Below are 27998 nucleotides of genomic sequence, written 5' to 3'. Positions count from 1 at the left end.
AAATATTTAGTAACCATGTTTCTGATGAAGGTTTAATATCCAGAATATGCAAAGAACTCCTACAACTCAACATCAAAAAGACAAACAACCCAATTAAGAAATTAGCAAAGGACTTAAATAGACATTTCTTCCAAAAAAGATATACAAATGGCCAATGAGCACATGAAAAGATGATCAACATCATTAGTCATTAGGGAAACGCAAATCAAAACCACAGTGAGATACCACTTCATACCCACTCATATAGCTATTATCAGAAAAACAAAAGCCAGCCAGTGTTACTGAGTGTGTGGAGAAACTTCACGCACTGTTGTGGGGAAAATAAAATGGTCCAGTCGCTGTGGAAAAAATTTTGGTGGTTCCTCTAAAAGGTAAACATAGAATAAACACATGACCCAGCAATTCCATTCCTGGGTATATATACCCCAAAGAGCTGAAAGCAGGGACTCAAACAGATACGCGTAACTAGTATTCATTGCAGCTTTATTCACATTAGCTACAAGATGGAAACAACCCAAGCATCCATCAACGGATGAATGGATACGTAAATTGTGCAACAGACATGCAATGGATTTCTATTCGGCCATAAAGAGAAACAAAGTTCTGATACATGCATGACATAGATGAACCTTGAAAATATTATGCTACATGAAGTAAGTCAGACACAAAAGGACAAATACTGTACGAGCCCATTTATATACAAATACCTAGAATCAGCAAAGGCACTGAGACAAAGTTTATTAGTAGCCACCAGGGGCTGGAGGAAGAGTGAGATGGGAGTTACGGCTTCAGGCGCACTGAGTTTCCATTTGGGACGATGGAAAACTTGTGGAAATAGGCTGTGATGATGGTTACACAACAGTGACTATAATTAATGTCACTGAATTGTACACTTAAAGATGGTTAAAATGGCATTTTTTGTTATATTTTACCATAATAAAGTCAAATTAAAAAACAAATTTCTTCAGATCCATTAAAATGTTTTTCAAAGCAAAGAACATTTAAACACTTAGTATTTTTTTTTTAAATTTGTATTGTTAAATTGTTAAATACATATCTTACTTATATGGCTTAGTGGTTAAGAGCTACGGCTGATAACCAAAAGGTCATCAGTTCAAAACCACCATGTGCTCCTTGGAAACCACATGGGGCAGTTCTACTCTATCCTATAGGGTCGCTATGAGTAGAAATTGACTTGATGGCAGCGGGGTTTTATGTGTATGTACAGAAAACTGTAAAAGGCAGCGTACAGCTCAAAGAATTTTCACAAATCGAACATACCTATGTAGATGGTGCCCAGGTAATGAAATAAAATAGCACCTTTGAAGGTATCCTTGTGCTCCTTTTCAGGCACTAGAGCCCATTATCCTGACTTTTAACAGCACAGGGCAGTTTTTGCTTGTTATGGGTAAAAAAAATAAAAAAACTTTACATAAATAGAACCATACAGTCTCTACTACTCTGTGTCTGGCTTCTTTCATTCGATATTATGTTTGAGATTTATCCATATCACTGCATGCAATTTTAGATCGTTCATTCTCATTGCTGTGTAGTGTTCCATCATTGGAATATGCAGCATACATTACTTTAGAAAGAAACAAATTATAAAGTAGGTCAGGTTAAGTTACTGAGACTGATTTGTGTGAGATCTTGTATTTTTCTCTTTCCCCTGCTCTACGCAAGAATCCAGGACTACTCTTTCCTTAGTAATTCTTAATCTCAGGCATTTTACATGACTAAAAACATAAGTACTCCAAAGTCAGTGGCTATCTCAGAAACACCTAGGCCCATTAAAAAAAAAATAACAATAAAATGTAGGAGAGGAGAAAGCAGAGTATTGTAGAGACAAAAAAAAAAAAGGGAAAGGTAGATGAGAACACACTCTCAAATTTGGGAAAGGATGTAGGTTTGTCAGCCCTGAGATTGAGCAGGGAACCCTGTCGTTCAATTGAGGTGCCCTTAAGGAAGTAGACTCATAGCGACTCTATAGGGTCGCTATGAGTCAGAATCGACTCAAGGGCAATGGGTTTTTTAGGAAGCAGAACCTGTACATAGACCAAGAGGCAATCATTTGAACACAACAAGGGGATACTGCGTGGTTTAAAGTCAGGAAAGGTGTGCATCAGGGTTGTGTCCTTTCACCATACCTATTCAACCTGTCTGCTGAGCAAATTATCTGAGAAATTGGACTCTATGAAGAAGAACGGGGCATCAGGATTGGAGGAAGACTCACTGACAACCTGCGTTATGCAGATGACACAGCCTTGCTGCTGAAAGTGAAGAGGACCTGAAGCACTTCCTGATGAAGATCGAAGATCACAGCCTTCGGTATGGATTACACCTCAACATACAGAAAACAGAAATCCTCCCAACCGGACCAATGAGCAACATCACGATAAACGGAGAAGAGATCGAAGCTGTCAAGGCTTTCATTTACTGGGATCCACAGTCAGCAGCCGCGCAAGCAGCGTCAGGAAGTCAAAGGGCAACGCATCGGGCGAAACTGCATCCACAGGCCTCTTCAACGCGTTCAAAAGCAAAAATGTCCCTTTGACGGCTAAGGTTTCCCTGACCCCAAGCCATGGTATTTCCAACTGCCTCGTATGCATGTGAAAGCTGGACAATGAATGAGACTGAAGAATGGATGCACTTGAATTACGGTGAAGAACAGTGACTATGATGGACGGCCAGAAGAATGAACTAATCTGTCTTGGAAAAAATGCACCCGGATGCTCCTTGGAAGGAGGATGGCTAGACTTCATCTCACACACCCTGGACACGTTATCAGGAGGGGCCAGTCTCTGGAGAAGGACATCATGTTTGGGAGAGGGTTAGCAAGAAAGAGGAAGACCCTCAGTGAGACGGACAGACACAGTGGTTGCAGCAAGGAGCTCAAACACAGCCACAACTGCGAGGGTGGCACAGGACTGGGCAGGGTTCTGTGTTGTTGTACACAGGGTTGCTGGGAGCTGGAACCGACTCAGTGGCACCACAACAAAGGAAGCAGAAAGAACCCAGGAGAAATGATTGTTGTAAAGAGCAAATAGGGAGGCTGTGTCTTCAGCACCAAAGCTTTTCTATCAGCAAAAATATCCGGACTCCACATGTCACATGGAAGTGGAGACTCTCTACATAAACGGGCAACTCTGGATATAGAAAAAGAAAATGTCAGCAGTAACCACAACAGAGTGAAGGTCAGAAACCTTTTGTCTGTTTTGGAGGCAACACAGAAGTTTCCTGCGTTCTCATTCTGCCGCAAGAAAATACAGGTTTCTAGTAAAGAAAAAAATTAGGTTTCCTACCAGCCTGGCGAGATGGGGGCTTAAGGTGAGTTTTAATTTGATCTATAAATAAAGTTCTTGCATACCTGAGTTTGTAGGCTAAGATTCATACTGGGTACTTCAAGGTATTTTGCCTATTCTTCTGGTTTTTCTGGTAGACATACATCCTAGGTTTGTCAATCAGTGTACATGGAGTGGCAGAGAGAGGAAATTCCTTGTAGCTTTTTTTTTTTTTTTTGAGATGTAATCATCTACCTGCTTGTCAAGGTAAAGCATTGAAAGGTCACATTTATTGTTTGCTCTTCCCCCAATCTGAATCGATCGGGAATTCCTCATATACTGTGACAGTGTTTTGTCAGTCTGAGATTTCAAAGCTAGTTTTTATTTTTATGCTTCCTTACAGGTGTTACGGAAACCATGGTGGCGTAGTGGTTAATAGCTACAGCTGGTAACCAAAAGCTTGGTGGTTCAAATCCACCAGGTGCTCCTTGGAAACCCTATGGGGCAGTTCTACTCTGTACTATAGGGTCACTATGAGTCAGAATTGACTTGACAACAATGGGTTTGTTTTGGGGTTTTTTTGGCTTATAGATATTATAGCGACCGGATGGGAGAGACTGCTACTTGAGTTGTTAAGCTTGATGACATTTTAAACTCATCATGAGATCCCAGAACCCAAATAGATCTCATTAATATTTATCCAGGTATATACCATTTCCAATGATTTTTATCCATTCCTAAAGATCTAAATTTCCCTTTGATATCATTTCGTTTCAGCCTGAAAAACTTCCTTTAGCATTATTTGCAGTTCAGGTCTGCTGGCAATGAAATCTTACAGTTTAAAAAAAAAAATTATTTCACCTTTTTTTTTTTTTTATTGTGCTTTAAGTGAAAGTTTACAAATCAGGTCAGTCTCTCATATAAAAATTTACATACACCTTGCTATACACTCCTAATTGCTCTCCCTCTGATGAGATAGCACAGTACTTCCCTCCACTGTCTCTCCTTGTATCCATTTGGGTAGCTTCTGGCCCCCTCTGCCCTCTCATCTCCCCTCCCGACAGGAGATGCCAGCATAGTCTCATGTATTGACTTGATCCAAGAAGCTTGTTCTTCACCAGTCTCATTTTCCATCCCCTATTCCAGTCCAATCCCTGCCTGAAGAGTTGGCTTTGGGGATGGTTCCTGCCCTGGGGTAATAGAAGGTCTGGGGTCCATGGCCTCCAGGGTCCCTCCAGTCCTAGTTTGACCATTAAGTCTGGTCTTTCTATGAGAATTTGGGGTCTGCATCCCACTGCTCTCCTGCTCCCTCAGGAGTTGAGTTCCCTGTCAGGGCTGTCATCGGTTGTGGCCAGGCACCACCTAGCTCTTCTGGTCTCAGGCTGATGTAGTCTCTGGTTTACGTGGTCCTTTTTGTCTCTTAGGCTCACAATTATTTTGTGCCTTTGGTGTCCTTCATTATTCCTTATTCCAGATGGGTTGAGACCCACTGATGCATCTTAGATGGCTGCTTGTTAGCGTTTAAGACTGCAGACACCACTCTCCCAAGTGGGATGTAGAATGTTTTCTTAATAGCTTTTCTTATGCCAATTGACTTAGATATCCCCTGAAACCATGGTCCTCAAACCTCCCCTCCGCCCCCCGCTATGCTGGCCTTTGAAGTGTTCAGTTTTTTAAGATAACTTCTTTGTTTTTGGTTTAGTCCATTTGTGTCGACCTCTCCTTTATTGTGTATCATCTTTCCCTTCACCTAAAATGAAACTTATCTACTGTCTGATTAGTGAATACCCCTCTCCCTCCCTCCCGCCCTCCCCCCTCTTGAAACCTTCAAAGAGTATTTTCTTCTCTGCTTAAAGTGTTTCTCCAGTTCTTTTAATAGTGGTCTTATACAATATTTGTCCTTTTGCAATTGACTGATTTCACTCAGCATAATGTCTTCCAGATTTCTCCATGTTATGAAATGTTTCATGGATTCAACATTGTTCTTTATCGACGTGTAGTATTCCATTGTGTGAATAACCAGTTTACCCATTCATCCGTTGATGGGCACTTTGGTTGCTTCCATCTTTTTGCTATTGTAAACAGTGCTGCAGTGAACATGGGTGTGCATATATCTGTTCGTGTAAAGACTCTTATTTCTCTAGGACATATTCCAAGGAGTGGTATTGCTGGATCGTATGGTAATTCTATTTCTAGTTTTTTAAGGAAGTGCCAAATCGATTTCCAAAGCGGTTGTACCATTTTACATTCCCACCAGCAGTGTGTAAGGGTTCCAACCTCTCCACAACCCTTCCAACATTTATTATTACGTGTTTTTTGGATTAATGCCAGCCTTGTTGGAGTGAGATGGAATCTCATTGTAGTTTTGATTTGCATTTCTCTAATGGCTAATGATCGAGAGCATTTCCTCATTTATCTGTTAGCTACCTGGATGTCTTCTTCAGTGAAGTGCCTGTTCATATCCTTTGCCCATTTTTTTAATTGGGTCTTTTGTCTTTTTGTGGTTGAGTTTTAGCAGAATCATGTAGATTTTAGAGATCAGGTGCCGGTCGGAGATGTCATAGCTGAAAACTTTTTCCCAGTCTGTAGGTAGTCTTTTTACTCTTTTGGTGAATTCTTTGGATGAGCATAGGTGTTTGATTTTTAGGAGCTCCCAGTTATCTGGTTTCTCTTCGGCATTTTTAGTAACGTTTTGTATTCTGTTTATGCCTTGTATTAGGGCTCCTAACGTTGCCCCTATTTTTTCTTCCATAATCTTTATCAGTTTAGACTTTATGTTTAGGTCTTTGATCCATTTTGAGTTCGTTTTTGTGCATGGTGTGAGGTATGGGTCTTGTTTCATTTTTTTTGCAGATGAATATCCAGTTATGCCAGCACCACTTGTTAAAAAGATTATCTTTTCCCCAGTGAACTGACATTGGGCCTTTGTCAAATATCAGCTGCTCATATGTGCATGGATGTATGTCTAGATTCTCAATTATGTTCCATTGGGCCATGTATCTGTTGTTGTACCAGTACCAGGCTGTTTTGACTACTGTGGCAGTATAATAGGATCCAAAATCAGGTAGAGTGAGGTATCCTACTTTGTTCTTCTTTTTCAGTAATGCTTTACTTATCCGGGGCTTCTTTCCCTTTTATATGAAGTTGGTGATTTGTTTCTCCATCTCATTAAAAAATGTCATTGGAATTTGGACTGGAATTGCATTGTAAATATAGATGGCTTTTGGTAACATAGACATTTTTACAATGTTAAATCTTCCTATCCATGAGCAAGTTATGTTTTTCCACTTATGTAGGTCCCTTTTGGTTTCTTGCAGAGTACCTTGTAAAAAAAAAAAAAATTGTAGTTTTGTTTATATAGGTCTTTTACGTGTCTGATTAGATTTGTTCCTAAGTATTTTATCTTCTTGGGGGCAACTGTGAATGGTATTGATTTTGGCGATTTCCTCTTCAATGCTCTTTTTGTTGGTGTAGAGGAATCCAACTGATTTTTGTGTTTATCTTGTAACCTGATACTCTGCTGAACTCTTCTATTAGTTTCAGTAGTGTTTTTGAGGAGTCTTTAGGGCTTTCTGTGTGTAAGATCATGTCATCTGCAAACAGAGATACTTTAACTTCCTTACCAATCTGGACGCTCTTTATTTCTTTATCTAGACTAACTGCTCTGGCTAGGACCTCCAGCACAATGTTGAATAAGAGTAGTGATAGGGGGCACCCTTGTCTGATTCTCGTTCTCAAGGGAAATGCTTTCAGAATCTCTCCATTAGGGATGATGTTGGCTGCTGGATTTGTATAAACACCCTTTATTATGTTGAGAAATTTTCCTTCTATTCCTATTTTGTTGAGAGTTTTTATCATGAATGGGTTGTTGGACTTTGTCAAATGCCTTTTCTGCATCAATTGATAAAATCATGTGGTTCTTGTCTTTGGTTTTATTTATATGGCGGATTACATTGTTTTTCTAATACTGAACCATCCTTGCATACCTGGTATGAATCCCACTTGGTCATGGTGGATGATTTTTTTGATATGTTGTTGAATTCTATTGGCTAGAATTTTGTTGAGGATTTTTGCATCTATGTTCATGAGGGAAATAGGTCTGTAATTTTCTTTTTTTGTGCTGTCTTTAGCTGGTTTTGGTCTCAGGGATATGCTGGCTTCACAGAATGAGTTAGGGAGTATTCTATCCTTTTCTGTGCTTTGAAATACCTTTAGTAGTAGTGGTGTTAACTCTTCTCTGAAAGTTTGGTAGAACTCTGCAGTGAAGCCGTCAGGACCAGGGTTTTTTTTTGTTGGGAGTTTTTGATTACCTTTTCAATCTCTTTTTTTGTTATGGGTCTGTTTAGTTGTTCTACCTCTGTTTGTGTTAGTTTAGATAGGTAGTGTGTTTCTAGGAATTCATCCATTTCTTCTCGGTTTTCAAATTTGTTAAGAGTACAATTTTTTGTAGTAATCTGATATGATTCTTTTAATTTCAGTTGAGTCTGTTGTGATATGGCCCATCTCATTTCTTATTTGAGTTGTTTCCTTTCCTGTATTTCTTTAGTCAGTCTGGCCAATGGGTTATCAATTTTGTTAATTTTTTCAAAAAACCAGCTTTTGGCCTCGTTACCTCTTTCAATTGTTTTTCTGTTCTCTAACTCATTTAATTCTGCTCTAATTTTTATTTGTTTTCTTCTGGTGTCTGATGGTTTCTTTTGTTGTTCTCTTTCTATTTGTTCAAGTTGTAGGGACAGTTCCTTGATTTTGGCTCTTTCTTCTTTTTGTTTGTGTGCATTTATCGATATAAATTGACCTCTGAACACTGCTTTTGCTGTGTCCCAAAGGTGCTGATGAGAAGTGTTTTCAGTCTCATTGCATTCTATGAATTTCTTTATTCCCTCCTTAATGTCTTCTATAACCACTCTTTTTTGAGCAGGGTATTTTTCAGTTTCCAAGTATTTGATTTCTTTTTGCTGTTTTTTCTGTTATTGATTTCCACTCTTATGGCCTTATGGTCTGAGAAGATGCTTTGTAATATTTCGATATTTTGGATTTTGCAAAGGCTTGCTTTATAATCTAATCTGTGGTCTATTCTAGAGAATGTTCCATGTGCACTAGAAAAGAAAGTATATTTGGTTGCTGTTGGGTGGAGTGTTCTGTATAAGTCTATGAGTTCTAGTTGGTTGATTGTAGCAATTAGGTCTTTCGTGTGTTTACTGAGCTTCTTAATGGATGTCCTGTCCTTCATTGAAAGTGGTGTGTTGAAGTCTCCTACTATAATTGTGGAGGTGTCTAACTCACTTTTCAATGCTGATAGAGTTTGTTTTATTTACCTTTCAGCCCTATTATTGGGTGCATAAATATTTAATATGGTTATATCCTCCTGGTAAATCATCCCTTTAATCATTACGTAGTGTCCTTTATCCTTTGTGGTGGATTTAACTTTAAAGTCTATTTTGTCAGAAATTAATATTGCCACTCCTGCTCTTTTTTGATTGTTGTTTGCTTGATGTATTTTTTCCATCCTTTGAGTTTTAGTTTGTTTGTGTCTCTAAGACTAAGGTGTGTCTTTTGTAGGCAGCATATAGATGGATCGTGTTTTTTTTATCCAATCTGCAACTCCCTGTCTCTTTATTGGTTCATTTAGTCCATTTACATTCAGTGTAATTATAGTTTTTTTTTTATGTGTTTAGTGGTGTCATTTTGATGCCTTATTTTGTGTGTTGTTGACAAATTCATTTTTCCACTTACTTTTTTGTGCTGAGAAGTTTTTCTTTGTAAATTCTATGTTCCTCATTTTCATAGTAGTTGAATTTATTTTTGCTGAGTTGTTATGTTTATCTTGGTTTTTATTTTGAAGTATGGAATTGTTAGACCTCTTTGTGGTTACCTTAATATTTACCCCTATTTTTCTAAGTAAAAACCTATCTTGTATCGTCCTATATCGCCTTAGTTTCCTCTCCATATGGATGATCTATGCTTCCTGTATTTAGTCCCTCTTTTTTGATTCTTGTAATCTTTTACATAATGACATCAATGATTCCCTGTTTTGAGCATTTTTAAAAATTATTCTTATTTTGTTTTTGTGATTTCCCTATCTGAGTTGGTATCAGGATGTTCTGTTTTGTGACCCTGTGTTGTGTTGGTATTTGATATTATTGCTTTTCTGACCAAAGAATTTCCTTTAGTAATTCTTGTAGCTTTGGTTTGGTTTTTGCAAATTCTCTAAGCTTGTATTTATCTGTAAATGTCTTAATTTCACCTTCATTATTTGAGAGAGAGTTTTGCTGGATACATGATTCTTGGCTGGGAGTTTTTCTCCTTCAGTGCTCTATATATGTCATCCCATTGCCTTCTTGCCTGCATGATTTCTGCTCAGTAGTCCAAACTTATTGTTATTGATTCTCCTTTGTAGGTGACTTTTTGTTTTTCTCTGGCTGCTTTTAAAATTTTCTCTTTATCTTTGGTTTCGGCAAGTTTGATGATGATATGTTTTGGTGATTTTCTTTTGGGATCTATCTTGTATGGGGTTCGATGAGCATCTTGGATAGATATCCTTTCATCTTTCATGATGTCAGGGAAGTTTGCTGCCAACAGATCTTCAACTATTCTCTCTGTATTTTCTGTTACCCCTCCCTGTTAAGGAGCTCCAATCACATGCAAGTTATTCTTCTTGATAGAGTGCCACATGGTTTTTAGGGTTTCTTCATTTTTTTCAATTCTTTTATCTGATTTTTCTTCAAATATATTCGTGTCAATTGCCTTATCCTCCGTCTCTCCAACTCCACATTCCAATTCCTCGATTCTGCTCCTGACTTCCTAATGAGTTGTCTAATTCTGTGATTTTATTGTTAATCTTTTGAATTTCTGAATGCTGTCCCTCTATGGATTCTTGAAGCTTATTAAATTTTTCCCTATGTTCTTGAATAATCTTTTTGATTTCTTCAACTGCTTTATCAATGTGTTCCTTGGCTTTTTCTGTAGATTGCCTTTTTTCATTTCTGAGGTCATCCCTGATGTCCTGAAGTATTCTGTATATTAGTTTTTTATATTCTACATCTGGCAATTCCAGGAATGTATCTTCATCTGGGAAAGATTTTGATTCTTTGCTTTGGGGGTTTGTAGAAGCAATCATGGTCTGCTTCTTTATGTGATTTGATATCGACTGCTGTCTCCGAGCCATCTATAAGATATTGTAATGATTTTATATCTGCTCACTGAGTCTTATCTTCTTGTTTTGTTTTGTTTCAGTACACCCAGATGGGCTACTAGATTGTGCTAACTTGATTGATGAAGCCTTTGAATCACTTGTGTCCTGTTACCAGCTGGTTTGAGCTGTCACCAGGTATATGAGCCTATGAGTCCATTCACTATTCTTGAATAGAATCAGCTCAGGTGTCCTGATAGTGGGTCACCTAGTGTGTGGTTTAGGCTCTCACTATCTTAGAGGAGTAGTGGTGATGGTTGTATAAACCAGTTTCTAGTAGCAGCAGAGGGTCACGGTCCAAGGAGGGCAGGGTGCTGACAGCCTTCCCCCAAGTGCTAGTGAGGAAGGAGCATCTATGTTCTGTAGCGCGCTCTGGTGGGTGGGCTCTGCGGCTGTAACTTAGGCATCCAATGCTTGTACCTCTAAAGACTGGTAGGCGTCACTATCCTCAGACCCCTTTAGCAGGTGGCTAGGTGGTGTGGATGGAGCCTCAGCCCTCAGTTCCCTGCTGTGCATCAGTGAGGGCTCTGTTTAATAGGTAGGGCAGTATCAGGCCTCCAAAACTTGCCTTTCTACTGCTCAGCTACAACAATTACAGTCAGATCTCTAAAAGAATTGCCTTTGCATTAAAATACCCACCTGGTTCCATGTAAGGGTGAAAGTCAAAGACCGTGGATCTCTTGTGCCTGGATGGAGCTGGTTCTGTGCTGTTATTCTGGTTTAGAGAATCAGGAAAGGATCTTCCCCCTGATTGTTACCTGCTGCTTTTCCAGGCCAGGAGAATGGGTTAGGAACCCCCCCCCCCCAGAGTACTTTGCTCTCTGGCCCAGGGAATTCCAATATTAATGAAGCCAGCTGGGGCAGGGAGGGGGATGGATCAGATAGATAGGAGAGAGTAGCTCGGTAAAATAGACAAAATCACTTATCTTGTTTGGTGTGTACTGTTTTATCTGAGATTCCAGAGAGGTGTGCAGCCTGTGTGTGCTGGCTGTGTCCCTGCTGAGATTGCCTTAGGGGGTTAGGGCTACATCCCTGCTTGCCCTGTCTCCAGAAGCGACGATCATCCCCATGGCTCTGGACCCAAGGCTCCACAAGGGTTCAGGTCTGGGGAGATGCTTGCTGGGCTCCAGAACCGGTTGGTGCCTCAGCGCGCGGATTCTCACTCCCCCGGGGGCTCAGGGTTGGGGTGTGGCACACTGGCCTCTGGGACCAGCCGCTGCTTCAGCACGCGGCTTCTCGCTCCCCTGAGGGCTCAGGGCTGGGGGCGCGGTACACCAGTCTCCGGGACTGCCCGCTGCTTCAGTACGCGGATTCTCTCTCCCCTGATGGCTCAGGGCTGGGGCGCAGCCTGCTGGTCTCCAAAACTGTCGCTACCTCAGCGCGCGGTTTCTCACTCCCCTGTTACTCAGGTCAACTCCTTAGTTCTGTGTTTGATGGTCAGGGTTCGTAGATTGTCATGTACGCAATCGATTCACTTGTTTTTTTGAGTCTTTGTTGCAAGAGGGTTCAGCGGAAGCTTCTGCCTAGTCAGCCATCTTGGTCCCACCTCCTCACCTACATTTTTAAAGGGAATTTTTGCTGGATATAGTATTTTGGCTTGTAAGGTTTTTTCATTCAATATTTTAGATGTTGTTCCACTGTCTAGTAGCCTCCATAATTTCTGAGGAAAGCCTGTTGTTATTATTAGCTGCTGTCAAGTTGGCCCCCAACTAATGGCCCCTCCTTGAACAACAGAATGGAATGACGCTGGAACCGCGACATCCATGTGATTGGTTGTGGACCAGACTGTTGGGACATATAAGGTTTTCACTGGCTGTTTTCCAAAGTAGATCACCAGGACTTTCTTTCTAGTCTGTCTTAGTCTGGAAACTCCACTGAACCTGTCCAGTCAGCATCAGAGCAACACACAAGCCTCCAGTGCAAGATGGGTGTTGGCTACACATGAGGTGCGCTGGAAACGAGCTCAGGTCTCCTGCACGGAAGGTGAGAGATCTACCACTGAACCACTAATGCCCCCTATTCGAGTCTATAGTGTTACAAAGTGTTGTTTTCCTATAGGTAATGTGTTGTTTTTCTCTTTATCTTTGGTTTTCAGCAGTTGGTGTATGACACTACTACATGTAGTTTTCTTCATATTTATCCTGTTCAGGGTTCAATGAACTTAGGAAGTTTTCAAACCATTATTTCTTTAAACAATTTTTTCTGCCTCATTTCCCCTGTCTCCTGTCTTTCTGGGGCTTGTCTTGTAGGACTTGTTTCCACATTTCCCCCTCTCTATTAAAAAGAAAAAGAAAAAAGGCTTCATGGAAGTGCCTCGACTAAAACCTTAAAAAATGTCATGTAATCTCACCCCTCACTTGAAAGTGCTTCCTTTCACCTGTAACTCCAAGGAGATTAAGCATAGGAAATGGCAATCTGCAGAGAAATCTGCCATGGAAAAACAGATATTCAGATGATACAGACACGTTTCTTCCACATAAACTTGGACATATTTTGGTGGGCCAGCAGTGTATGATCCAGCTTTAGGACGATGCCTGAGGAGTTTGGTGGGAGTGGAGGAAGAGGAGCAGAGAGAAAAGCATCGTGTGCATGTGATGAACACACTCTTCAAGTGCAAAACAAGTAACTGGACTGGGGTGCAGTTGTTCACCATCACAGATTCGAGTCTTGGTATGATTGCTCTGAACTGAAAAGTACTAACCAAGCATTTTCAGCGTAAAAGGACAACTATTCTGTATTCGCACATCCTCCAATCTCATTCCAGCATGAGTCTTGGAAAACTAATTTTCACTCTTTGAAATCATAAATTTTCTTTTGCTTGCCACATCTCTACAGATATTTGTACTAATAATTATCAACATAAGGCAGATTCCCAAAATGCGAAAATAAATCATATCTCCACTTTCCCACTTCTCCATTAATCATGATACCGGTCACTTCTGTGTCATTTTTCCTCTGACTCTATTGTCCAGAGCTGGGTCTTCACCAGTTAAGACTGTGTCCTTCCAGCCCCGGCAAACAGCCAAAAACCAGCCTCTCTGCTGACTCTCACTGCCCTGGTGGGTTTGATTTGCTAGAGTGACTCACAAAACTCATGGAGACTGCCTATACTTACGGTTACCCATTTATTATAACCAGAAAGGATATAAGTGAAGAGACACATCAGGCAAGGTTGGGAGTGAGGTCCTGGCACAAAGCTTCCACTGTCCCCATGCCACCCTCTCCTGTGCATGGATATTCTTGCCAATCCAGGAAGCTCCCAAACATCCACATTCGGGGTTTTTATTGGCTCACTGAAGTGTCAGTGATTGGGCCCCCAATGCAGTCAATGACTGACTGAATCACTGAAGATGCATGACTGATTCTATCATTTCCCACCCTACCTGCTTCCTAAAGCTTGCACGTGTTTAAGTGTTATCTGGCTATTTAAGAAAACAAAAGGCACCTTGATTGTTGGCAAATTTCAAAGGTTATTTTTAGGAACCAGAGACAAAAGGCCAAATCAAGCTCTTCGTCCCACAATACCAAATTGGAAACTGATATACAATTTAGGCTACCCAGTATTTCATGATATTAATTTTATTTCTATACTATAATTAAAAGCGATTTGTTTAGAAAATTTTGGAGTACTAATTGATTATTCCAACGTGCTTGGACTATTTTACACAATTTGCTTCTGTGAAGGTCTATTCCAGTAGTTTCAAAAGACTGGTGAGACTGGAAAGCTCAATATGTAAATCAAATATCTGGGCATTAAGGAAGAGATGTTGGAAGAGGGAATTTTAGAGCTCTACCACTTCATCCCCCTTCCATATCTCCTGAGGCCCCTTTCCCCCACGTGTCCTAGTATTACCCCTTTAAAAATCAGCTGATCAAATCAAGGTAAATGACTCCATCATTTGCACATATTTTAATAAAAAGCTCTTTGGGGGAAACGTTAAGGCATACAAGTGTCTTACTGGAGATGTCTGTCAAAAGATGACGTAGTACACAATCTAAATAAAATGTTTTCCTTTAAAAAACTAGGAGAATAAAATTTGATTAAATTTTTCTGTCTATCCTAGAAATTATACAGTTGATCATATATTTCACAGTAGCTAACTCATGAAAAGGGAACACTGGTGGCACAGTGGTTAAGAGCTCGGCTGCTAACCAAAAGGTCGGCAGTTCGAATTCACCAGCCGCTCCTCAGAAACCCTACGGGGCAGTCCCACTCTGTCCTATAGGGTTGCTATGAGTCTGAATCGACTCCACAGCAACAGGCTTTGATGTAAATACAGGAGCAGCTTTGGTTCTTACCTGAAAGTGGCCACAAAGTTCACGGTGGGCCAGCCCAAGACAAAGGATTTCACGGCGTTGGTGTTGCCTTCTCCCACTTCCTCCACACAGCTTGCTGTCCACATGTCACTTAACTTTATTTTGTTTTTAATCTTAAAGCTGTTGTTATATCTAGAAAGATAAAAAACAAGCAAGACCTCTTGTTATCTTGTTTAAGTGTTATGGGAACTTCTGTGCTTGTGATAGAAGGAACGTTTTCATTAATCAGGGAATAAGAATGTCTTATTCATTGTTTTTATCTTTAGTGCCTAGCACAGTAAATTGCAACATGGTAGGCTTTTGTTTGCCAAGTTAACCTTGGACCAAGTAAGCCCTGGAAACATTTGGTGAGTTAGTCCTTACGTGTGCATTTATGGCAGCAAACAGCCATAAATGGGCTACTTTATCTTTCTGTATGTTGAGCAGCGAATTTAGATTAAAAATGCAACTTTGAGTTTATTGCTGTTATAAAAAATTTATTTTATAAGTTGCTTACTTCCAAAAACATTTGAGTAGCTGAACAAAATATCAAAAATACATAATTTATTAAAATATCTGTAAGGTTTCTATTTTAAGAGAGATGGACTAGGTAACATAACCTGGAATTATTTAGTGGAATTTATAATACATTTTCAACTGAGTGATTACAAGATTTTCTAGCCTTTAGAAGCAGAGGTTATTTTAAACTTCCTCTCTAGAAATTTTGTTCATACCATTTTGGCTTATATTCTGGCTGAAATGGAAAAACCATAGCCTAAAAACAGGATTCAAAGTTGAAAAAAAAAAAAAATGAGGCCAGAAAATATTATATTTTAAGTTGGGCTCACACACTTAACATTGACCTCTGGGGACTCAAAAGGTGATCTACTTTATGTCAGCAGTGAAATTACTTTTTAACAATTTCTACCTAATCCCCCTCAGGCTTCTGATCTGGAAACCACCAAATCTCTTGACCCGATTTAATGCTCATGCTAGACTTGGGACTTAGTTCTAAGACACTGGAGAGGATAAAGAGAATGCCTAGGGGATCTTGGGGTGCTTCCTATCATTCAGCACCATGTGTGGAAACACTAAAAGCTAAAATGAAATCAAAGATACCTCATGTGGAAATGTCCCTAAAATGCCTCTGATTCATGGAACATTTAAAGCTAAAACTCCTTAACGGGATTTGTGAAATGAAAAAGGATTTTACGGAACTATACCTGAAGGATAATCTAGACTCCAAGCCCCATTTATGCTTCCCGTAGGGCCCACTGAATTTAAGCATAAGAGAAAAGTGCCTTGTGACACAATGGCTTCTTTCTGTATTTTATTTCAATATTTTTCACACAATTGCTATGAATCTGGAAACCCTGGTGGCGTAATGGTTAAGAGCTATGCTGCTAACCAAAAGGTCAGCAGTTCGAATCACTAGGAGCTCCCTGGAAACCCTATGGGGCAACTCTACTCTGTCCTATAGGGTAGCTATGAGTTAGAATCGACTCGACAGCAATGGGTTTGGTTTTTTGGTTTGGCTATGAATCTTTACTCTTTTTTTTTTTTGTGAAACAGGTTCAATTACAGATAAAGTTTTATTTCTAGATGGTAACTATTTACCCCATGAACTCACTGCCATCAAGTTCATTCCTATTCATAGTGGCCCTAAAGGACAGAGTAGAACTGCCCCACAGGGTTTTCAAGGCAAATCTTTAAGGAAGCAGACTGCCACATCTTTCTCCCCCAGAGTAGCTGGTGGGTTCGAACCACTGACCCTTCAGTTAGCAGCTGAGTGCTTAATCACTGCACCACCAGGGCTCCCTCTAGCAACTATTTAGGTAATATAAAACTAAAATTATATAACTTTTTGGAAGAAAGTGCACATTTGCTAGTTTTGACATGCACTGACCCGGAAAAAACGTCATTCCAATACTACCCTCTCCCTAGATCAATAAAATGCCAAGATTACTCATTCCCTGATACCAAAACTAAGGAGCAGTCTAAAAGTCCAAACAATAATTTCCATTCTCCTAAAATTTTTTTTATAGTAATATGGCTAATATTTACTGAGAAGTTGCCATGAGCCAGTCACTATTCTAAACACTTTACACATATTATTTGTAAAACAACTGTATGAGGAAGATACTATCTCTACTTTCAGACAAGGAAACTGAGTCTTAGAGAGATTAAGGAACTTTGTGAATGTCAAACAACTAAAGTAGCAGAGCCAGGATCTGAACTTGGGCAGTCTTCAATTCTGAGCTTATACTTTTAACCACTACTCCTTTGTAAAAAGCCCATAAATACTGCCATTCTTAAAAAGCATCTGGATGGAAGTATCTTTCCATCCAGCTTTCCAGAGCTACAAGGCTTTCCGATGGGGCTGGTCTATTTATTATGGAGGTAGGGGGAGAAAGCTCATGAACATTTAAAACAAGTATTCCAATAAAATTTTATATTAAAATGGATTGTCGTGTGGTCAAAACTTGTTTCTAGATTTCTTTTTTTTTAATTGCACTTTAGATGAAGGTTTACAAAACAAACTAGTTTCTCATCAAACAGCACACATTATTCTACGACACTGGTTAACAACCCCATAACATGTCAACACTCTCTTCTCAACCCTGGGTTCCCTATTACCAGCTTTCCTGTTCCCTCCTGCCTTCCAGTCCCTGCCCCAAGGCTGGTGAGCCCCTTCAGTCTTATTTTGTTCCATGGGCCTCTCCAGTCTTTGGCTGAAAGGTAAACCTCAGGAGTGACCTCATTACTGAGCTGAAAGGGTGTCCAGGGGCCACACTCTCAGGGTTTCTCCAGTCTCCGTCAGGCCAGCAATTCTGGTCTTTCTTATTGTGTTTCTCTAGGTTTTTCACTCTCAATCTCCAACAGTATTAGACTATTAGATTATTCCAATAAAGACTATTAGATTATTCCAATAGAAACTGAAAAATATGAATCTAATGTAAAGTGGCTGGAAAGAAAAAAAAACCTATTTATTTCTACAATATAGTCTCTTACTACAAATTTCTTAAGGTGACAAATGTACTTCTTTGCTTTCCTCTCCTTCAGTGTTTATAATGGAAAGAACACCCAGTGGGAACTGTGGAATATACAGGATTCTAGGCAGATTTCCCCCATTTTAAGATGGAAATGTTTAATGAAATGTTTTAAGGTAGAGCTCATGGGATATTCTGTAAGTATCTGCTAGTAATTCTGATTATGAATTAGTAACCAGACCTTTGCGCGTCTTCATCTTTTTAACCTAAATCGAACTCATTATTATTTCTCTCTTTCTTTAGAAAATAAAATATGAGAATAGCTGTGACTTAAGAGTGGGTGGGGTAAGTATAGTCACTTTCTTTCAGTAAATTCCAAATGGTTGTTCTATGTCTAAAACAGAAGGCAGTAACTTCTAAGTACTTTAATATTTATAAAAGAGATTCTGTCTTAAAAATGAAAATTTTATTGGGAAAATAACTGATTTAGTTTTTCTAATGAATATCAACAGTAGTCCCTGAGGTGCCATGTGGGATTAGTACTTGTTCTAAGATAGTATGGAAGAGAATGAGAGTAAACTCAAAACAATTTTTAGCGAACATTATCAAAATCCAGCACAAACTAGAGCAAATATAATACCTTAGCCAACAAAAAGAGGCATTTAAAAACCATCTCTATTATTTCACACACTAAATAAATATGTGGTAGCAAAAACCATTACCACTGAGCCAGTTCCAACTCATAGTGACCCTATAGGACAGAGTAGAACAGCTCCACTGGGTTTTCAAAGAGTGGCTGGTGGATTCGAACTGCCAAACTTTTGGTTAGCAACCAAATGCTTAACCACTACACCACCAGGGCTCCATGTGGTAGCAGGTAAATTATTTATCCCACTTGAATTAATTTCTGTAGTATCAACCTAAGGACTGCAAGTAGTTTCCATCTGGAGTCTGAAGATGAGCTGAAGAAATCTGAAACCTATGGTCTCCCGTTGTGCCCTGTGGCTAACTAGAAAGACTTAATACCAGATTATTTCAACAAATTAAGTGATCCAGGGTACAACCCAATCCTCCATCCAAAGGTGAGAAGTGATAGGGAAGATGTATGTTTGGTACTGTTTCTCCTTGGTGGTTGTTCATTTTGGAAAAACAAAAATTAAGTTCTTTCATATTAAGAAGGATCTGTTAATATATCCAAATATTTGCTATAAGAATGATCAAGTGAGCAAATTCCTGAAAAACTGTGGGGAAAATTTTTGCAAGTTGACAGGATTTAGTAATAATGATTATCTCTTCAATATCAATGCTCTATCTCAAAAGTGTTGGATTTTTGCTCCCCCAAATTAAGTCAGATCACTCACACTTTTTAATATTCCTAATGGATGTATACCCTGTTGCCTTCAAGTCGATTCCAACTCATAGCAACCCAACAGGATGGAAGAGAACTGCTTCCATAGAGTTTCTAAGGAGCAGCTGGTAGATTTGAACTGCTGACTGTCTGGTTAGCAGCCGAGCTCTTAACCACTGCGTCACCAAGGCTCCAATGGATGTATACTTAGTACTTAAAATAATCTTTCATGAAGTAGATCTCTTAAATAAGAACAGCATTACATTGATTGATATAGATCTTTTCACTTCATAAAAACACTTTAGTGGGCATGAAGAGTTATCTCAAAAGCGCTACGTGGAAAAGATTCGTGCACCACTTAGAGGCGAACGGTATTCCGAACAATAAATGACTTTAGGTAAGAAAACAAAGGTTTTCTACTCAAAACATTATCATAATTGCTAAGAAAAAATTCAAAACAGGTGAAGGAAGACACAGCTCTTCCTAAGAACTTAATGTATGTTACAAATAAATAGTCTGCAAGGTCCTAAAGTGCAGAAAACGTGTTATTAAGTTTTTGTTGTTTACTTACCTATAGGCTAAGCACAAAGCTATGTATCTAATGAGTACAATGTGGTACAGGAGAAAGAAGTCAGCCTTTGGAATGAAGGCCTGGATTCAATCTCAGCTCTGCCATTTTCTAGTATATGACTTTGGACAAACCTCCCTGACCTCAGTTTTAATATCCGAAACAACTTCTGTCTCGGGACACTGCTAGGAAAATTAAATGAGACATTTGTGATCTCCTATTGTAATACCAAATGAGCCTTGGTGGTACACTGGTTAAGCGCTCAGCTTCTACCCCAAAAATTGGCGGTTAGAACTCACCAGCTGCTCTGCCGGAGAAAGATAAGGCAGTCTGCTTTGGTAAAGATTACACAGCCTTGGAAGCCCTATGGGGCAGTTGTACTCCATCCTATAGGGTCACTGTAAATTGGAATCAACTCGATGGCAATGGGTGTTTTGGTTATTGTAATACCAAGCCCAGTGAACCCAGAATGATAACTCATCTACATTTTTTTAAAAATAATGGTTTGTTTCTCTATTAACAGCCTCCACATAGAGCTTCAAATGGAGCTACTGGAAAGGTTTAGATGGAGACTTTTTTTCTCTGCTCCTCATAACATCACACTCACTTCCAAAACTATATGTGTAGGCATTGTTATTTTTTATTGTTGTTAGCTGACACCGAGTCAGCTCCTACTCATGGTAACCTTGTGTACAATGGAAAAAAATGTTGCCTGGTCCTGAGCCATCTTCATGATGATTGGTATGTTTGAGTCTATTGTTGTGGATATTTGTAGGCATTACCTGTATTCAATACACATTCTGAAACTTTTTTTTATCTTTGGTTCTAATTTTTTTTTTGAATATGCAGTTTACTAAGCATTCTATCCACCACCCATCTGCCACTGTGTCGTAGTGTAGCCTGAGTGCTGCTGCGATGCTAGAAGCTATACCACCAGTATCTCAAATACCAGCAGGGTTACCCACGGTGGACTGGTTTCAGTTGTGGTTCCAGACTAAGACAGGCTAAGAAGAAAGGCCTAGGAATCTATTTCTGAAAGCTTGGCAATGAAAATCCTATGGACCACAACAGAATATTATCCAATACAATCCTGGAAGATGACCCCCTAGGTTGGAAGGCACTCAAAATACACAGTGGCTACAACAACAGACTCAAGCATGCCAATGATTGTGAAGATGGCAGAGAACTGGGCAATGTTTCGTTCTGCTGTATGTGGGGTCACTATAAGACAGAGCAGAGTTAATAGCAACTAATAACAAGATTCTATGCCATTTCTCATTAAATAAATATTTAGTTAGAGCCTTTTACTTATCACAAAGGAAAGACTAATTTAAATGATCAAACAGAAACTAAAAGGCTGAGGAATCTATGAGATTCAGAAGAAAAGAAAGTATTAGGTAATAGACAAAGGAACGACATATTGGGTAAAAGCATAGACTTTGAAATAAGACAGGCCAAGGTTCACACGTGGGCCCAACTAATTACTACCTTTGTGATCTTGGGGGAGCCAACGTCTTCCAGTATCAATTTCTTCAGTAAAATGAGGAAAATACTACTCATAGAACAGTTTTAATGGGTTCAATCAAATATTTAGAATAATAAGTAACACATAACAAGATCCCAATAAATGGTTTCTATTAATATCACTCAGATTAAATGTGTCGTTAGCTGCCATCGAGTTGGCCCTGACTCATGGTGGCCTTATGTGTAACAGAATGGAATGTCCTGTCCTGTGTCATCTTTATTATCACTGGTATATTTGAGTCCACTGTTGAGGCTATTGTGCCAATCCATCTCATTGAGGGTTCCCCTCATTTTTGTTGATGCTATCCTTTACCAAACATGATGCCATTTTCTAGTGATTGATCTTTCCTGATGACATGTCCAAAGTAGGCTAGTCGAGGTCTTGCCATCCTCGCTTCTAAGGAACATTCTGGCTGTATTTCTTCAAAGACTGATTCGTTTGTTTTTTTGGCAGTCCATAGTATATTCAATTATTCTTTGCCAGTGCAGTTTGAACATATCAATTTTTCTTCTGTCTTCCTTTTTCACTGTACATGTGTCATATGTGTGTGGGGCTCTGGAAATACCTACCTTAGTCATCAAAGTGACATCATTGCTTTTTAAAACTTTAAAGAGGTTGTTTGCAGCAGATTTACCCAATGCAATATGTCATTTGATTTTCTGACTGCCGCTTCCATGGACACTGATTTGTTGGTCCAAGGAGAATGAAATCCTTGACAACTTCAATTATTTTCTCCATTTAACAGGATTTTGCTTATCAGTCCAGTTGTGAGGATTTTAATTTTCTTTATGTTCAGGTGTAATCAGTAAGTGCTTCAAGGTGTCTTCATTTCTGGTCAGCAAGGTTGTGTCATCTGTATATGACAGGTTGTTAATGAGTCTTCCTCCAATCCTGTGCTCTGTTCTTTTTCGTATATTTTCACTTCTCAGAATATTTGTTGAGCATACAGACTGAATAAATAAGGTGAAAGAATACAACCCTGTAGCACACTTTTTCCAATTCTGAACCATGCAGTATCTGCTGGTTCTGTTGGAAGGGCTGCCTCTTGATCCATGTACAGATTCCACATAAGCACAATTAAGTATTCTGGAATTCCCATTCTTCATAATGTTATTCATAATTTGTTATGACCCACACAGTCAAATGCCTTCACATACTTGATAAAACGCAGGTAATCATCTTTCCGGTATTCTCTGCTTTTGGCCAAGATCAATCTGACAACAGCAAGGATATCCCTCATTCCAGCTTGAACTTCTGGCAGTTTCCTGTCAATGCACAGCTGCAGTTGTTTTTAAATTACTTTCAACAGAATTTTGCTAGCATGTGACTATTAATGATATTGTTCAATAATTTCTACATTTCACTTGATCATCTTTCTTTGGAATGGGAAAAAATATGGATCTCTTCCAGTCATTGGCCAGGTAGCTGTCTTCCAGATTTCTTGATATAGATAAGTGAAAGCATCCAGTATTGTAACTGTTTGTTACAACAAACAGTTGTTTATTCCGTCAATTCCTGGAGCTTTGTTTTTAGCAGATTAGTGTTTTTACAAATTACTACTTAGCCCTGCCATGTCTTACCTATGATATGGCATAAATGCAATGAGAGTGAGGGGGGTAGGAAAAAAGTGTTTTGCATTCTTTAGTGAATAAAAATATCTTTGACGAGATCTGGGTTGTTAAAATACTCTTTATCTTTTGTGATGTTTCATAAATAATGAGAATGGTGATGGAGCAATACATCATCATATTCTAGGCTGAGTGCTAATAGTACTGGTATTTGGTGTTGAGGGGAAAGTGATCCTTTTAATTATCTCCAAAGTATATTCCAAATATGTCTGTATCTTTCATTTAGCTGCTATTTCTCTAGATGAAACCCTTAATTATCTCTCATCAGGACTACTGCAATAGCCTCCTAACTAGTCTCCCTGCTTCTACTCTTACCTACCTTCCAATCCATTATCTATCACCAGCCTGAATGATATTTAAGAAATATGAACCAGATTATGCCACTCCCCTAATTAAACACTTCAGAATAAAATTCAAACTCCTTATCATAGCCTTTGTGGTACCCAGCCTCCAAGATGGCCCCCAATCATCCCCATTTCCTGGCATTCACATTCTTGTATAGCCTCCCTTCCACACCGTACCAAAGACAGTCTGTGTGGCCAATAGCATATGCCAGAAATGATGGTGTGCTATTCTAAAATTAGGTTAGAAAGGTTGCAGCATCAATTTTGAGCACTCTCTCGCTCTCCTGGATCTTTTGCTCTAAAGGAAGCAAGCTACCATGTTATGAGCAGACCCATACGGAGAGGAAGTAAAGCCTTTGACCAACAGCCAGCAAAGAACTGAGGCCTGTCAGCGTCCCCATGAGTGAACTTAGACGTGAATTCTCCAGCTCCATTTGAGCCTTGAGATGAGTGCAACTCCAGCCAACAGTACGACTGCAATTTCAGGAGAGCCTTTAAGCCAGAACCACCCAGCTAAGCCACTCCCAGATTCCTGATCTGAAGAAACTGTGTGCGATGTTTGTGATTTTTCAGCTGTTATATTTTGGAGTAATTTGTTACGCAGCAATAGGTAGCTAACACGTTCTACAAAGGTTCTGATGACCTGACCTTGTCTATTTCTCCAATCTCGTCTTACATCACTCTCTTCCTGCTCACTATACTCCACTTATATAGGCCTGCTTTTACTCCTACAAAGGACTGAGCTTTTATCCTTACTTTTATACCTGCTGTTCCCTCTGTCTAGAATGCATATCTTCCCACTGTCTTGAGTGGCTGGTTGCTTTTCATCCTCCAGTGATTTTTTTCCCCCTGACTACCCTTATCTAACACATACCATGTCTTCTTCACCTGGTACTCTATTTACTTCATAGCACAAATCACGATCTGTAATTTCCCTTCCATGCATTAGAATGTAAGCTCCAAGAGGGCAGGGATCGTACCTGCCACATTCTTCACTGTATTCCCTACATTCTTCAGGGCATGGTACAGAACAGGAACTAATTAAACACTTGTTGAATAAATAAATGACTGAAACATTTTTTTGTAAGAACAAACAAAAAACTCACTTCAGATATTAGCTACGGTAACAGAGGCCAGACACTGCTATAGTAAGCCTTGAGTAGGAAGGTTATCTTTGTTAGTGGAAATATAATTTTATAATGATAACCAGGAGAGAGTGTAGAATATACTTACTTGATTTTGGCTACAACAAGCAAATCATTGAACAGGAAAAGATGCCGCTCCTGCCTCTGCAGGCCTCTTTTGAGTTCTACTCGGCCGTCAATCAACAGAGTCCTACTGGAACACATGAATGATGACAGAAATGCACATGTGTCCACACTAGCTGAAGAACTTTCCCTGTTAACAGAGCAAACACCACAGGTCAGTGAGACGGATGATGAATATAGGACTGAGTTTTTAGGAAATTAAAGCTTATAGTTGGTGAAGAAATACAAAACTCAGTATAATTTTTTAAATGCAATGGCATAGCTTCCTAATTGATCTCCTAGTCTATTCTCCACACAGCAGTCCTTTCTTTTTCCCCCTATATTATTGGAGCCCTGGTGGCACAGTGGTTATCAGCTACGGCTGCTATCCAAAAGGCTGGCAGTTTGAATCTACCAGCTGCTCCTTGGAAACCCTATGAGGCAGTTCTACTCTGTCCTATAGGGTAGCTATGAGCTGGAACTGACTTGACAGCAATGGGTCTGCCTTTTTTTTTAATACTTTATTATGAAAATTTTCAAACATAAAGCAAACTTGAAATAATTTTATAATAAACACCTGTATATCCCAACTTAGATTCCATCACTAATATTTTACTATACTTGCTGCAGCATATACCTTTGCAACTATTTATCCTTCTATCTATTCATTTTTTTAATTTATTTTTTAATTTTTTTATCTATTCATTAATTCATTTTATTTTGATGGATTTCAGTGTAAACTTCAGACAGCCGTACGCATGCCCTAAATGCCGCAACATGCATATATAAATGTTGAACTTGAGCTCAGTATTTATTTATAAATTTTCTTTTGTTACAAAATTTACATACAATGAAAATGTACAACTCTTAGGTGTATGTTAGCTGAGTCTAAACAAATTTATTCACCTGTGTAATTTAAACCCCTAACAAAATAAAGAACTTTTTCTTTACTCTGAAAAATTCTCTCTTGCCCTTTCCCAGTTAATCCCCGTCCCATCACTTCAGAGACAATCATTGTTGTGATTTTTTTACACTGAACATTAGCTTGTCTTTTCTAGCATTTCATTTAAACGGAATCACAGTATGTCCTCTTTTATGTAAGGCATCTTTTACTCAGCATGTTCTTAGGATTGGCTTAGTAGATACTATTGGAGCCGTTATTCCGTATCCTAGAATGTGACCCAGCTGGAGCTGGCCTCACAAGGACCCACAAGGACTCACAAGGACACATCAACCGGGCCCTGAGGTATGAAGACAAGATCTAGGCCAATCCTGGAAAACATCTTTAGGGAACCTTCCACAGAAGCTAATAGAAGAACACAAAAGACTTCCTACTCTCACCTTTTTCTATTAACATTAAGTGAATGGAAAATTTGTTGGACCAACGACCTGAGTGTCATTACGGAAACCTGCACCAATGACTGTTAAGTAAGATGATTCAAAATGTAGGATCATACTTTTTAGCCAAACTGTGAAAAGGTGAAGCTTTCAACAGTTTTGCCCATTTTGTAATGTGAATATATACTCATGGCTCTGTAATATTCCTTGGACTCGGGCAGACATGGCTGGGGCAGCATGGTTGGCCCCTTCCACTTTTGCCTTTTTGAATATATACCAAATAAAACTTTATTTTTGCTGCACTAAACTTTGTGATGAGTTTTTACCCTACAACACGATTCATTCATGTTGTTAAATATATCAGTAATCTCTTCATTTAAGCCCACTGCAGAGATACACCAGGGTTTGTTCATCCATTCTCCTACTGAGGGACACCTTGGCTGTTCCCAGTTTTCTGTCACTAACAATAAACCTAACGGGCAAAGGATATGAAAAGATCCTTTAGCAAGAAGACGTTCAGGTGGCTAAGAGATACATGAGGAAATGATCACGCTCATTAGCCACTGTTGTTGTTGTTAGGTGCCGACGAGTCAGTTCCAACTCATGGTGACCCCATGCACAACAGAATGAAACACTGCTAGGTCCTGCGCCATCCTCACAATTGTTGCTGCGCTTGAGCCCATTGTTACAGCCACTGTGTTAATCCATCTCATTGAGGGTCTTCCTCTTTTTCGCTGACCATCTATTTTACCAAGCATGATGTTCCTCTCCGGGGACTGATCACTCCTGATAACATGTCCAAAATATGCGTGACATGGTCTCACCTTCCTTGCTTTTAAGGAGCATTCTTCGAAGAAAGACTTGTTCTTTTGACAGTCCATGGCGTATTCAATACTCTTGGCCAACACAAAGAGTATTTGAAGGCGTCAATCCTTCTTCGGTCTTCCTTATTCACTGTCCAGCTTTCACATGCATTATGAGGGGCTTGAAAACACCATGGCTTGGGCCAGGCACACCTTAGTCTTCAAAGTGACATCTTTGCTTTTTAACACTTTAAAGAGGTCTTTTGCAGCCAATTTGCCCAATGCAATATGTCTTTTGATTTCTTGACTGCTGTTTCCATGGGGGTTGATTGTAAAATGAAATCCCTGACAATCTCAATCTTTTCTCCATTTATCATGATGTTGCTTACTGGTCCAGTTCTGAGAATTTTTGTTTTCTTCATGTTGAGGTGTAATCTATACTGAAGGCTGTGGTCTCTGATATTCATCAGTAAGTGCTTCAAGTCCTCTTCATTTCCAGCGAGCAAGATTGTGTCATCTGCATCATGCAGATTGTTAATGAGTCTTCCTGCAATCCTGATGCCATGTTTTTCTTCATATAGTCCAGCTTCTTGGATTATTTACTCAGCATACAGATTAAATAGGTAGGGTGAAAGGATACAACCCTGACGTACACCTTTCCTGGCTTTAAGCCATGCAGTATTCCCTTGTTCTGTTTAAATGACTGCCTCTTGATCCATGTATAGATTCCTCATGAGCACATCTAAGTGCTCCGGAATTCCCATTCTCCACAATGTTTTCCATAATTTGTTATGATCCACACAGTCGAATGCCTTTGCATAGTCAATAAAACACAGGTAAACATCTTTCTGGTATTCTCTGCTTTCAGCCAGGACCCATCTGACACCAGCAATGATATCCTTGGTTCCACGTCCTCTTCTAAATCTTGCTTGAATTCCTGGCAGTTCCGTGTTGATATATTGCTGCAGCCTCTTTTGAATGACCCTCAGCAAAATTTTGCTTGCATGTGATATTAATGATATCGTTGGATAATTTCTGCATTTGGTTGCATCATTTTTCTTGGGAAGAGGCATAAATATGGATCTCTTCCAGTCAGTTGGCCAGGTAGCTGTTTTCCACATTTCCAGCACTGCATCCGCATTAGCAATTAGAGAAAAGCAGATCAAAGCTACAATGAGATACCATCTCACCCCAACGAGGCTAGCATTAATCGAAAAAATGCAAAATAATAAGTGCTAGAGAGGTTGTGGACAGACTGAAACACTTGTACACTGCTAGCGGGAATGTAAAATGGTAAAACCACTTTGGAAATCAATTTGGCACTTCCTTAGAAATCTAGAAATAGAAGTACCATACGATCCAGCAATCCTACTCCTCGGAATACATCCTAGAGAAATAAAGAGCTGTCACACGAATAGATATGTGCACATCCATATCCATT

At 39.4% G+C, this 27998-nt stretch overlaps 1 protein-coding gene and 1 long non-coding RNA gene across 7 annotated transcripts in view; one reads left to right on the top strand and one right to left on the bottom strand.

Moving 5' to 3' along the window:
- ARHGAP20 (Rho GTPase activating protein 20) overlaps window positions 1–27998 on the bottom strand; it is a 151792-nt gene that overhangs the window by 38049 nt on the left and 85745 nt on the right. For all 5 annotated transcript variants that reach the window (XM_049889334.1, XM_049889331.1, XM_049889336.1 and 2 more), the window contains exons 3-4: window positions 24403–24567; window positions 14770–14919 (exon numbers count right to left, since the gene is read on the bottom strand). In XM_049889334.1, the coding sequence (XP_049745291.1) occupies window positions 14770–14919; window positions 24403–24567 (315 nt within the window). The remainder of the gene's footprint in view (window positions 1–14769; window positions 14920–24402; window positions 24568–27998) is intronic.
- LOC126078687 (uncharacterized) lies at window positions 1911–22713 on the top strand. Of its 2 annotated transcripts, XR_007518133.1 has the most exons (4): window positions 1911–3327; window positions 10515–10608; window positions 12322–12453; window positions 18060–22713. It is a non-coding gene; the product is annotated as an uncharacterized LOC126078687 (long non-coding RNA). The 2 variants fall into 2 exon arrangements; XR_007518132.1 differs by lacking the exon at window positions 18060–22713 and having other exon boundaries at window positions 12322–15300.

This window comes from Elephas maximus, chromosome 7 (assembly GCF_024166365.1).
Source record: "Elephas maximus indicus isolate mEleMax1 chromosome 7, mEleMax1 primary haplotype, whole genome shotgun sequence".
In the NCBI taxonomy this organism is placed as follows: domain Eukaryota; kingdom Metazoa; phylum Chordata; class Mammalia; order Proboscidea; family Elephantidae; genus Elephas; species Elephas maximus.
Note: the sequence above shows the minus strand (reverse complement) of the source record. Positions and strands in the feature narration are given on the sequence as shown.